Source organism: Cuculus canorus, chromosome 16 (assembly GCF_017976375.1).
Source record: "Cuculus canorus isolate bCucCan1 chromosome 16, bCucCan1.pri, whole genome shotgun sequence".
NCBI classification, from domain to species: domain Eukaryota; kingdom Metazoa; phylum Chordata; class Aves; order Cuculiformes; family Cuculidae; genus Cuculus; species Cuculus canorus.
The window spans coordinates 11,203,983-11,216,738 of NC_071416.1; the positions used below are offsets into that span (position 1 = coordinate 11,203,983).

General features: G+C 39.1%; 1 protein-coding gene across 2 annotated transcripts in view; it reads right to left on the reverse strand.

The window, feature by feature from the left end:
* The window catches only part of OSBPL2 (oxysterol binding protein like 2), a 34,778-nt gene that overhangs the window by 11,754 nt on the left and 10,268 nt on the right, over positions 1–12,756 (reverse strand). The window contains exons 3-9 of one of the 2 annotated variants that reach the window (XM_054081339.1): positions 10,862–11,023; positions 9,998–10,133; positions 3,648–3,795; positions 3,331–3,406; positions 2,562–2,696; positions 1,419–1,516; positions 533–715 (exon numbers count right to left, since the gene is read on the reverse strand). In XM_054081339.1, coding sequence (XP_053937314.1) covers positions 533–715; positions 1,419–1,516; positions 2,562–2,696; positions 3,331–3,406; positions 3,648–3,736 — 581 coding nt within the window. In that variant the 5' untranslated portion in view covers positions 3,737–3,795; positions 9,998–10,133; positions 10,862–11,023. The remainder of the gene's footprint in view (positions 1–532; positions 716–1,418; positions 1,517–2,561; positions 2,697–3,330; positions 3,407–3,647; positions 3,796–9,997; positions 10,134–10,861; positions 11,024–12,756) is intronic. The other variant, XM_054081338.1, reaches the window with a different exon arrangement.

The following is a 12,756-nucleotide window of genomic DNA, read 5'->3' on the forward strand; positions in this document are numbered from 1 at the left end:
ACAGTCACATAATTTATGGCAGACATAAGCAATTAGAGACCAGCCTCGGAACAATCTGGAGAGGCATTCTCAAGTTTAATGGGAAGGTAGCCATACACAGGAAGCGTTAAATAGGTGACGATGCAATCTGACAAGTTTCTCACATTCCCGTAACAGGAAGAACAGCTATTCTGAAGACCCAGTTCTTTCCACATAAGCACAGGCACAAACCGAATCCAACAACAATATTTAAAAGCAAGATGAATTTGAATATTTCAGTAATAGAATCGTGTATCTCTAGTTAAATTTTACATGCCTTCACAGAACTAGTTTTCAGTAGCATCTGACTCTTAAGAAATGTTAATTTTCATAGTGGAAAAACTGGGCCATATTGCTACAGCTATCGAACCATGGCATAACAAAACACAAAGCCTTGCAATTAAGCAGTGAAATGAACTTGTAAATAAACCTTTACAACCTCTTTAGCAGAGTTTTTTAGGTAATCACCTCAAGAAAGCACTAAGGAGATATAGTATTTACTTCTCATACTCACTTCAGGAGCTCCAAAGTAATTGTTCCCCGAGGCTCTGCTTCTATACTCTTTCCCCAGAATTTTAGTTTGGGATAGATTGATCCATGAAAAATAAAGTCCTTATTGAGGCCTTCAGAATAAAATGCACTAATAGGTGGGTGGTGGCTGACTTGCTCAGATATAAACCTAAATCCTAGATCCTCCCTAGCAAGAACAAAAAAGAACATTAAACAGTAAATTATTTTTTAAATTATTGCAAAAGAAAAAGAGTTAATTGATACTTCTAAAGGGTTTTAAGGATTTTTACATTAAACTAAAGGCAAGATCTTTCCTTTTCTTGTCCCATGACACATTTACAGTTAATGGAATAAAAGAAATTGTACTCTGAACATCTTCTCTTCATACCCCAAACCAAACAACATTCCGATGCCTACGTGACTTTCTACCCAAAAAGGCATTTGAAGAAGTTTCACCAAAATAACTTTCAAAAATACCGAAACTCTTTGGGAGTAGCAGCAGGTCTCACTCTTTTCTCCAGTGCATACATACCACCCATTTATTTAAGCAAGCTGGAAGTCCTTCACACTAACTCCTCTGACATGATCAGCAAAGCACTATTTAAATTAATAGTCTCTGGTCAGGAAATGTCTTACTGGAAGAATATAGACCATTTTCTCTCTGAATAATTCAGAGCATACTCTGCCTAAATCCAGAAATAAAATTAGTAGCTCTTATATCAACTTCTAAAAGATTTTGAGATAGTTTGGAGAAAGGATTTTTTGCTGTACTCAAGAGATATTTTAGTAGATCTTTATTCATTTTCCTGAATAAACAACCAAACTAGTATGAGAGTCTGGTAACTCAAGACTGCACATGGCCCCAGCTCCCAATTTAAAGTTTTTATTACCTGGTTAATTCATAGGTTTCTCCTAACAGCGGGTTAAATGGCTTGCCAGTTCTCTCCCACTGAGAAGCTACAGCAGAAACTGCAAAAGCAGCTACAGCCTAGAAGCAAATTAAGAACACATTGTTATGAGAATAGTACATGAAAACCCTAAGTTTAATATATTTGTTGCACATTACAGTATTTCATTACTCTTCCATAAAGAAAGCGCTATATATTGCTTAAGGCCGAAACATTTGTAAGCCAAAAGGGTAAGTGATAGAGAAGTGGGGAAATATAAGCAGTCAATAAGAAACTTTTCCAAAAGGAGTTATTTTCTGGAGTAAATTTTGCCAGGTTACACTCTGCTCCCTTCTTCTCCACCTACCTCTAGGAGGATAGTCTGTTTTTTTTAAATCTACTCTTCCCCTCTTTTGACTGTCCCCCACAGCCAGGTCATTGGGAACAGAGTCTCACTTTTCCTAGAATCAAGCAAGCGTAACTACTCACACAAATGAGATTTTCTGAATCTTACAGCAGGAACAAATGACACTTAGAAGCTCCCGCAGAGTGATAAGCGGGGGCAAGTACTAGACAAACACAGCATACAAGATAGACATCCCAGTTTCACTCAAGTAAAAACAGAGCTGTGAGCAATCCCAGTATAACCTAATGTACACAGGCCTGGCCTTACCACATGCGGTTCTTTCTTCTAAGAGCAGCCACATTCAGCTCCCAACAATAACGAGTTTTGGAGAAGAGTGGTAAAGCTTGTCTCTGTCACAACATTTTTTTCATCCAGTAATTTAAAAATCAAATAGCTACTCAACAAATTAGCGTAGGGTGAGTTAAAGCCAAGATTTCGTCTTCACAACACACAAACCACAGAGTTACTGTTAAAGCAGTCCTGATAAAGGTTGAGGTCCTTGGGCATCACCAGTTGTGTCACTCTCCTGCACTAGACTCCTGGCTCACACTCAGTGCACAGCATCAAAAGTGAAAGCATCACAAATATCTGATACAGCCACTATGAAACAAGAAACTTGTCTAGAGATAAATATGGTTATTCTTATGACAACCCTCAAGAAAGGTGAGAAATTGTCTTGAAATGAAAGGCTGTGAGAGAAAAACTTCTGAACAGACCAGAAGGTGGTAGCTGCTACTCACCTGCATTCTTTCCAGGGGGTCTGAATGACTACAAGCCTTATTAATGAGGTATATATGTTCCATATATTCTGTTATCCGTTGAAGGAAACTCAATGGCTCGTTGAAGGCAATAGGCATCGTAATCTTAGACAGCTCCTAAGTAACAAATGGATAAGGTAATTTCTTGGACACAACCTTAAGCTTACAACTGACAACAGGAATTTTGAATATAAGTTGTGAGTTAGTTTACTTATTGTGTTCTTCACGACATTTGGCAACCTCGTATACCTATTTGCATAAAATCTCTTTTACTGCAGTAAATATAAATAAATTATTTTTTTTGAAAGGACAGTTACATAAAGAATAGGATTTGAATTGCTGTAATAAATTTTAGTGGCTTTATTAAAGCAACTTGTTATCTGCATTAGAATGCTTCTTATTTCACATGTGGATACAAGACAGAAGTGAAGTTCACACAGGGATTTCCAGTTCCGTAGGTCTTTTACTATATCCAAGCAAATTTGCCCATTTAATTAAAAGCTGAAGTCACGACTGAGCATTAAAGCATCATTTCAGTGCTTAAAACTTCGTGGAAAGGACTGAATGCAACATTTTCCTCACACTGTCACAGGCAGCAAGGAAAAACAAATGTTACCCCTAACTGACTGAAATGGATTTGGTCCAAGCAAAGCTTTCCAGTAGACAGGTCGCTCAACCTAACAAAAGGAGTTGTGATGGTACAGCTGTATCTCCTAGATCACATAAGATTTTTTCATCCAAGCTAACTTACCAGTCCAATGCATTTTTTTAATATGCTCCACACACTAAAATCACTTCTTGAAAACATTGGGGCAGGTAATGATGTCCTGTAATTGGAAAAAAAAATAAAAAGCTGTCATTATCAGCCCCTTAAACAACAAGACATTTTCATTTGTAGATACGGAAGTAATTTATAAAGAAAGCAAAGCACTACCCTACAGCTGACATAGGAAGCAGATATGTGAAATGTCTTTTCAGTTCTTTTCAGAATGGGAACAGTGATGGCCCAAAAGATAGCAAGCCAGGACATACTCACTTTTCATTTACTGTGTAGTACTATGTGTTTACCTGTGTCTCTTAACTCCATTCTCTTGAATCTCCGTCTCTCCGTTTTGCTTCCCAGTACTATTGCTTTGGTGTGGATCCAGATCAATCATTTCTCCAACTTTATGATTTGCTTCTGAAAAGTCTCCTGAAGAATTGTCAGAATCAAAGCCTGTACAAAAACCACAAGGCGACAATTTTCTTAGCAACTCTATTATGCCAGAGATTGCCATTCACATTGTGTAACTCTCACAGTGTAAGTACACTTATATCAGGTTATTTTGTTTTAAAGAACATCAGAGTGGAAATCTTTTATTAAATGACCTAATTTTCAAGAGCATTTAGAGATGAGTATTATATTAGAATCAAGCATTCTCAACTAATTTTTCACATTACTGAATATAAAACCAATTTAGAATCTTACAAGTTCTTCAGTAGCTCCTAATCAGATTAGTTGTATTGTCTCTTCTTCCGAGCTGCAGTGTGATTACAGTAATTTTGTTCAGTTATGTAGCCTTCCTCAAAGGCCTTAAAAAATTAATTTAGCCTACTTGTTCTGCTAACAGACAAGGAGCAAAACAGAAGAGAAAATGGCCATTTCACAATCCAGCAGCCAATATCCAGACTGCTCAACCAAGAGAAATGTAGGATATCTAACTTCTTTTTGCTATCCATGCGTCCAAACCATATGACACTTGCCTAATAGTTACAGCAAGAACCTGTGGACACCAGGGTGAATCATTCCAAGCTCTATACGCGACCCAAAGCATGACCTACAGGAAGCAGCTCCATATCCTATGACTCAATTCCATCCACTTGGGTAGGCAGCTACAGGAAACACAGTTGTAACTAAATGCCAGCACTTCAATAACATGCTGTGAATAGCTTTAACCATAAAGAAAGTTGAACCAACAAGGAATCTGCAGGAACACAAGCTTCTTTTATCAAGCAGCCTTAAGTACATGTTGGATCAAACCGACAATCCAAGGTTTTAGTCCAACGGTTTTATTTTTGTTAAGTGACACTACTTCCTCTATATATTTAGAACAACAGTTTATTTTTGCATATGTCTTTAAATAAGAAAATTGTAAAACACATATTTGCATGTATCCACACACACTTGGTCACTATCAACAGTAACATCCTTTTGTCAATGCTGCTACACAGATTGACTGCAGGAAGGAAACAATTAACAACAAACAAGGATCAGTTGCGGCATCAACACAGAGCACCCTGCCATGCATTAATATCTTTCTGCTTCTCAGCTGTCACAGGATCACAAAAGAATGCCAGTCTACTAAAGGAACATTTTTGTTGATAATCATTCAAAGAGCATCAAGTCCTTTCTGAGCACCACAAGGGTCAATTCTTCATCAGGAACTACACGACTACTTTAGTTTCCAGCTTCTCATTTCAGAGTCAGAACCCAAAAGCAAGATGAAAACATGCATATATGGTAGCATACAGTTCTTGCCACAGTTTTAAGGAATACATTAAAATCATCTTCATGTTCATCTCTTTCCAGCTATCACAACCTGGGCAACCACTTGTCTATGTGTTGACAGTGCCCATCACACTCAGCATCCCAACCTCCAGCTGCAGGTACACAAAGCTTCCAAAATATTACAGAGCATTTAAGCACTCAGCAAAGTAAAGACATCAGTTTTGACAGAGATCATTTTATTCTATTTAAAATTGAAGAAGTGTTGTGATCCTCTGTCATTAATTTTTTAGAACAGAGAATATCAATCTTAAGTAGTACTTCAGCTTCTTTTTGTGAACATCTCCAGTAGAGTACTTTTACTTCAGAAGAGTGATTCATGCAAGGCATCCATTCAGAAGCAAAAAAATGCATTTTTTTCAGGGATCAAGACGATGACAGTAACATTCAAAACTGTACAAGGAAGTACTACTGATATGATCTTATTTGCTAAGCAGCCAGTGTAATGGGTGATGTCATGTACTAAACAGTCTCCTACATTTTGATGTCACAAGTATGTAATTATGCAGCAATAACCACACCTTAGCAGTCTTAGTACTTACTTGGAAAGTATGATAGTCATAGATATATATATATTCAGGTCACTAAAATGAAGATTACCCTGAAACACCTGTCTTAAAACCACATATTAGCTTTTTCTAGAACCTGTTACAGTACAAGGAGATGGAAAAGGCAAGTACTGTAGGGCATAACGAAGCAACTTTGCTGGATGAACTTGGAATAAACAGATGAGCTTCCCAGTACATGTGCCCTCACCTAGAAAGCTGATCAAGCACAGACAGTGTAAGGAATAGCATTGCATTTAATGGACACTTCAATGAGACACACACCCCGAAAGGTAAAAGTAAGGCTTCATAACAGGAATAGTCCACTGGCTTATGGGGAATAGTTATGGAAAATGTTACTGGAACTACAGTCTTTACATCATACCCGAAACTTTGCAAATCCTGTTAAATATTCATTGGTTTTAGTCTTTCTGTTTTGCCATGATTCATAATTATTTTGCCCTGTTCCTCTACAGCACAATGCAAATTTAGATTCAAGTATACATATTATTTATGGACAACAATATGTCATTGGTAAGTAAAGAAACGCCAATTCAAACAAGTGTCTTGCATACAAACAACAAGAAAATAAATCCCTGCTCCAGAAAAATAAGATTTATTTCTAGTGTAAAGTCTGCTTTATTAGAGTGCATCTCCACCTAAGTGGTTTAAAAATCAAATCCCAAAACACTCCTCTAGGGTACAAAGCTAAATAATCACTAGACTTTCAACCTGAAGTATCAGCTGGCTTGTCTACGACAAGCCCATTGAGAAAGCTTTAAAAGCCATTTCTCAATGAAGTTTGCAATGAAGAATTACAGTTCTCATTCCAAAGAACGTTCTTCACAGAGGAAGTGCTGATCTGGAATAAAAACAGTATGCTGAAATGATTTGTTGTGGTTTTTCTAAGTTACAAAAAGTTTCTTTCTCCCGCTGCCATTAAAGCCTTGAACTCGCAAAGCTGATTAGATAAGTTTTACTTACAGGACAGTTTTTATGGTGGAGAGCCACCGGGAGTGAGGATCAAGACAAGGATTTTCTAAGAGGGATAGGGGACCACACACAGGAAGGAAATGTCAAAAATTAGCTTAATCAATAGCCCTAACTTATGCGTTAAAAGTGAAACAAAAGCTTTAAAAAAGTCTTAAATATTCAAAATCAAATACTTAAGTTGGATGCCAACATTAATCTATTTCAAGAGCTTAAAGAAAAGTGACTTGCCAGTAACTTTAGTTTTCTTAGCCTTCTTCTTCCACATCCTGCAAGTGAACCAAGAGCACTTAGACTACACTACACATCCACCTACAAGGGAGCAGACGCACACTGCCCTGAGTCATGTACAAAGACATAAAACCGCCCCTTTCATACACTCAGCAGCTTCCTTAAATACCAATTAAAGCCTCGTCAGAACTCAAAACAGAAAGGGAATCAAAATAGCAAAGTACAGAGAACCTTCAGGCATAAAAAGGGCATAAGCAATAGGGATAAATGTGCTGGAAGCGTAGATAGCAAGTTCAGTGAGAGGTAATGTTTTCTTTGTCGGAAATTACTGTTCTCCACTTTTCCAGACCAGTCCATCTTCACAGCATGGAGCCGCACGGCACCCCTCCAACAGGAGGCAGTCTGGCCTTTCACAAGATCTGCAGTACGTTACATTATGGCAGAATCTGCCCATTTAGTTCAAAACAGACATTATGAAAATATATAGATTTGGCAGCAGATACCTCACTTACTCCTTCCCGCATGAAAGCAAGAGTTCACAGTGACCAACAGCCAAGCAATAGGAAATAGAAGTGCAATATCCTCACAAATACAACTGACCAGATTAACCTCATGGGCACACAACAGATTTCCATGGAACTGCAGGTTAACATTTAAAAAAGCAAAACAATTTATGTTTGTCAAAAAGAAGTTACCTGTAACTAGCCAAGCATTTTCCTGTTGTGGGACAATCCTTCCAGAAAACATTTTGGTAAATAAATATCTAACAGAACTAAGGATACAGTTCTGACACAGCAGAACCTGATGGCATACAGCCTTTAATGAGTCTGCAATGAGATTAATAAAGCCAAGGCAACACAGGCTAAAGGCAAGTGATCAAAGCTGTATACTCCCTGTCTCACGTAAAATTTCAAAGAATCTGAAATTCAAAGGATTGACCATTTCACTGATCCAGTCTCAGAGGAGACTACCCTACCTCCTGCAAGGGATTAAAAACAGATGCTGTGCTGTCAAGAACTGAGACCACAGGTAACATTTCCAAGAGTTTCCCAAGGGGAGCACTCATTTCTGAAGTAAGGATGCCAAGTGTCCGACTAATCATCAATGCTAACAACCTCTGAACGCAAAGAAGCATCTTTCCATGGAAACTCTTTAGCAGTCATTGACTCGATTCATTACCTGTGTAACACAGTCCACTCTGCACACTCATAGGTGTGATCATCACCCAGTCAGGAGCAAACCATCTGTCAGGACAATGATCCCCAACCATGTAGAATACGATGCCATCACATGAGCATGCCTTCTGGATGTGATGGCGACAGTCAGAAGCAGGAAACTTCTCAGCTAAAGAGATAAAATCCACCACAATACAAACCAGGGTCTCTCTAGGAGAGATTCACATTCTAGAACTGGATGTCATCAGTCAATAACTACAGAAAAGTTGAGGCTTTCTCAAGGAGTGAACTGATAGTATCTTATCTTAAAGGAGGCAGCATACTACCTGGGCTGCTGCTCAGATTGCTGCAGAATCCTAATACACAGAGTTCAAATGCCCTACTAAGCCTGGTTTGCTACAATGCTTACAGAGCACAAACCACAGTACTCAATCGCTAAAATCCGTGAACTTGTGGGAACACACTGTAGCTCCCTTTGGCAAAACCAGGCCCCAGGACTCTGGGAAAGGCAAGAGAAGGAGAGTACAGCGTACACGCCGCTCTTATCAAAGCAGAACAAGCCCACGTCGAAAGGTGACTTCTGCCCATCTACTGATCTGAAGTAAAAGGAAGGAGAGTATCCTTGGAAAGAACATCCTGAGGAGTCTGTAACGGGCATTTCATTTTTTTAATCAACATTTGGAACCCCAAATCCTGACATTTTCACTGTGGAACCTCAAAGCTCACCTTGGATCAGAAAGGATCTCAATTCTGAATTTGACCTCCTGGGAGTACTGGGCCTACAACTCCCCTGTCCAGACCATCCGAAAACTAAGAGATGGGCAGATACAATCACGATCCATTAGGACCGAAAAAATTCAGAGTACCATCTGAAAGGTACACAGTTCATGGCACTCACAGGAGCAAAGACTAGAAACCAGCAGTTGGTGAATATGAATGCAGAAAGACCTACTTACAGTTGTTTATAGTATCACATTTCTGTATGACATGGGCTAGACACAACTATGAAGAACTAGGTTTGTGCAACTAATCCATCACACTGTCAGCATCTTCTGAAGCACGTAGCTGGAGATTGAGCACCTGTCTTTAAAGACACTCCTGAGGGAGAAAGAATCTGAAACAAATTATTCCAAACTTAGCGCTCCTGTTAAACCAAAGACCTGTGAGGCATGCTCCAGGAAAGCAGATATAAGGGAAAGTCATTCAACATCATTTAGTTCCTGGAGTGGCTGCTGCAGATCAAACATCCACCAGCAGAAGAGCTGAAAGCCTATCAAGACACCAGGCGTTCTTTTGCTTAGACACTTCCTTCCTGCCATCACATTCCTCTATGTGGAAGAACAGGAACAGGACAGGACAAGGAGTGCTCACAGAACTGATGCACAAAATCCTACTTCTGAGGAGAGCCAGCAAAGACCTAGAGGTACAAGAGCATCTCATGTACAATAGCTCCAAAGTCATTACCACCTTGAGTGTTTGCAGGGAGAATCCAACTTCTGAGGTTGAGAAAAGGTGAAAAAGAAGATGAAGAAGTAGAAAATAAGACTGTTCAAATGCAGATGACTCAAACAGTGAGGGCCGTGTATTTCTGCAGCAAGAGGCAAAGGAATGCATCAACATCAAAGCTGTATGACACAGACCTCACATTCAGAGGCACATTTCTGTTCACCCTTTTCAGTGGAAAAGGAATTTATGCCTGGAGCCATGAGCTCTTGGAATTTAAAGATTATAAAAGATGCACAGGAAAAACTCATTGTGTTTTCCAGATTTTTATAGTACAATGAGTTGACTTTACAGATGAATTTGGAGTACGAGCCCCTATCACTCCCAGCTAGCATGAACGCAATCCCTCTGTCAGTCATGTTGCTTCACCCAGCCCCCTCTGTTTATTCCTTACAGGCATTTCCAGCCAATCGTGTCTACCTTACTCACTTGTATCTGCCGTGCTACTTCCATTCCTTCAGCTTTCTTGCTTTCCATTATTCTCTTTTCATCCCCATGGTCCTACATTAAGCACCCTACATTCTCCATTGCCAACATTTTACATTTCACCTCTCTTACAGGATTTCTGAGGAGACATTTAAACAGAAGACTTTAAATTGTTTGAAACCTTTGAAATTATTTTTTTTTAATTAAAATACTTCAAGCATTTTATTTCAGCACCAAAACCATGTAAGGCTCTTATAAAGAGCCACTCACCCTTGTTAGTTCAAAGAAAAGTACTATTCAATACACTGCTCAAGTGTGAAGTGATTCATGTTTGATTTTCCAGCAACAACACTGGATTGCAAAGACTTTTGGCTCCTTATCCTGAAAGCATACTTTTGCAGTAATTTGTTTCTGAAAAACACTTTCTACTTCAATTCTTCAGGATAAGTTTCCCATTAAAATACATAAACAAATAAAATAACAGTAAAAATAACCCACAAAAGATATTCCACTTTTCAAAGGGTATTAAAGGCATTACTTCTCAAGCTGTTATTAAATTACCTGCATTTTGCAGAAAATGAAAGCAAGATTTGGTCACTAAAGGACTGTGATGGTCATAAAATGATAGCCAGCATTAAGTTTTAATAAAGAAAAACTCATTTCCAAGTCTGAGCCTGTATTCCAATTCTTTCTTTCTTCTTCTCAGAAGATAGCTCTGTATGTTTTTTCCAACAGTGCTTTACTTTCTATTTGTTTCTTAACAACAACACATTGCCAGCCTCTCATCACATATACAATGCTGTTTGCAGCTTCCCCCCCCCCCCCCCACTGGCACTGTGCCCCACTGGCACTGTGCCCATCACTCACCCGTAACGGCATCATAAAATTCTTCTTCACTATTCATCCTTCAGTGTGAAATCTCAGTACAGCCAATCCAGCCTCCTCTAATGCATCGTTGAACTTGAGCTAGAGATTAAGTATCTGTGCGCTGTCGAAGTCTTCTGCAAACACCCAGCTGCTTTAGATGATCTATTTGACAAGACAGGGAAACAGAATTAGCAACTTCCACATTTCTTACATGCACAAACATGCCCGCCTGACAAATGCTAATTTTCCTATATCTTCCCGTGGTAAAAGATGGATTTTTGCATTCATAAATAAACGGCATTCTCTGATACCAAAGTCATTCTGAAGATGAATACTACCCATCACAAGAACAGCTGATGTACTATGCCACATTCTCTCTATATGAAATACATCCTAAGCATCACTGTGTAATAAATCTTATTTACTGCAAGTTAAATTTCAGGCAAGCACAGCTAGAAGGAGCAGAAAACTGAAGAAAGAAAAAGACAGCTGGGAAAACAAAAATTCTCCTCTCCAGCAAGATAAGCCTTACAGCATCCTTAGCCAAGGAAGCTAAAAACAAGAAAGAGAACCTTGTACCTCAAAATCTCACTGCCACACAAAAGTGTTGGGCCTCACTGTGCATCATGCATTCAGTATACAGTGACCGACCGAGGAGTTTTGTCAGGCTACTGCCATGAACTCTTGAAGCCAACTGGAGATTTTTCCCTTTAGAGGGAGAGGGTAAAGAAACAAAACTTTTTCTCAGTAAAACCAAGCACACTGCAAATAACGTACAGATTTATGAAGCATTCCAGCACCACTTTATGGATAGACTAAATTAGATTTTGTCCAGATGGTTGGCAATGGTGTAATGTAAACATTTTTATTTCACCCAATTTTAGTCAAAGGAGAAAAATGACAAAATTTAGTTTCCACTCTTACAAATGTTCATTAGGTACCAATGACAAGCCAAGTACACAATGATAGTGACAGCACAGTGATGCTACCGATATCTCCTCCAAAATAACCTCAATCTGTCAGTCTCAATTTTCTTATGATCCTTGAAGACCCACTGCTTTTGGGACAGCAGTTTTTCCAGAGCAATTATAACTTGCACAATTCCATCCCAATTAAGAGAAACAAAGCCAGAAGCGCACTCTACCCCTAGTAGAGGAGCTGGCCATGTTTCGAGCCAACTCCTTCTCCCTTCCTCTCTGCAAGAAATCTAGCTGCATGATTCCTCCTGTATTTTAAGTCTTTTTACCTCACTACCCAGAGCAAAAGCTATTTGAATGTTTCACACACATACAGTCCTTCTAATTCTCCAGGCAAAAGGAGGAGCTAAAATAGCCTATTTTGGAACTCATCTAAGCCAATGAAAGTAGTGTTCACCTTGAAGCATTCTGTCCGTCAAGGCCAGATATCTCAGTCTGTCACTTTTCCCTTAAGAACTCCCTATTTTGCTTGCCACTACAGGATTCTACATCAATCTCTTCATCATTGTGAGTAGCTGAACTTGCACATAATCTTCAGCAATTTCTTATAAATAAGTCCTCATCTTCGCAAGGACAAAACCTCATGCAGCCGTTTCCCTTGACTGATGCTACAATGTTGTCGTAATTGCTCTCAGCCAGATGATTCTTTCCTTCTCTTTTTCCTGTGCTGTTCTCCAGTCACAGCCTTTTACAACTTCTTCAACTTTCTTGCTCATCAGCAGCAAGTTTCTGACTTATTTTTGTCAAAGGGCTGCATTCTCCCAGGCATAGATGCAACAGCTCAAAACATTAAGACCCATATATATGTCTGAAGGCTTCCAGTGCAAGGCTGTCAGCGAGCATCCTGCTTGCAAAAGGCAAAGGAGTACTGGTTTCACTTCAAAAAGGTACAGGTGGTTCAGGCCATTAGCAACCACA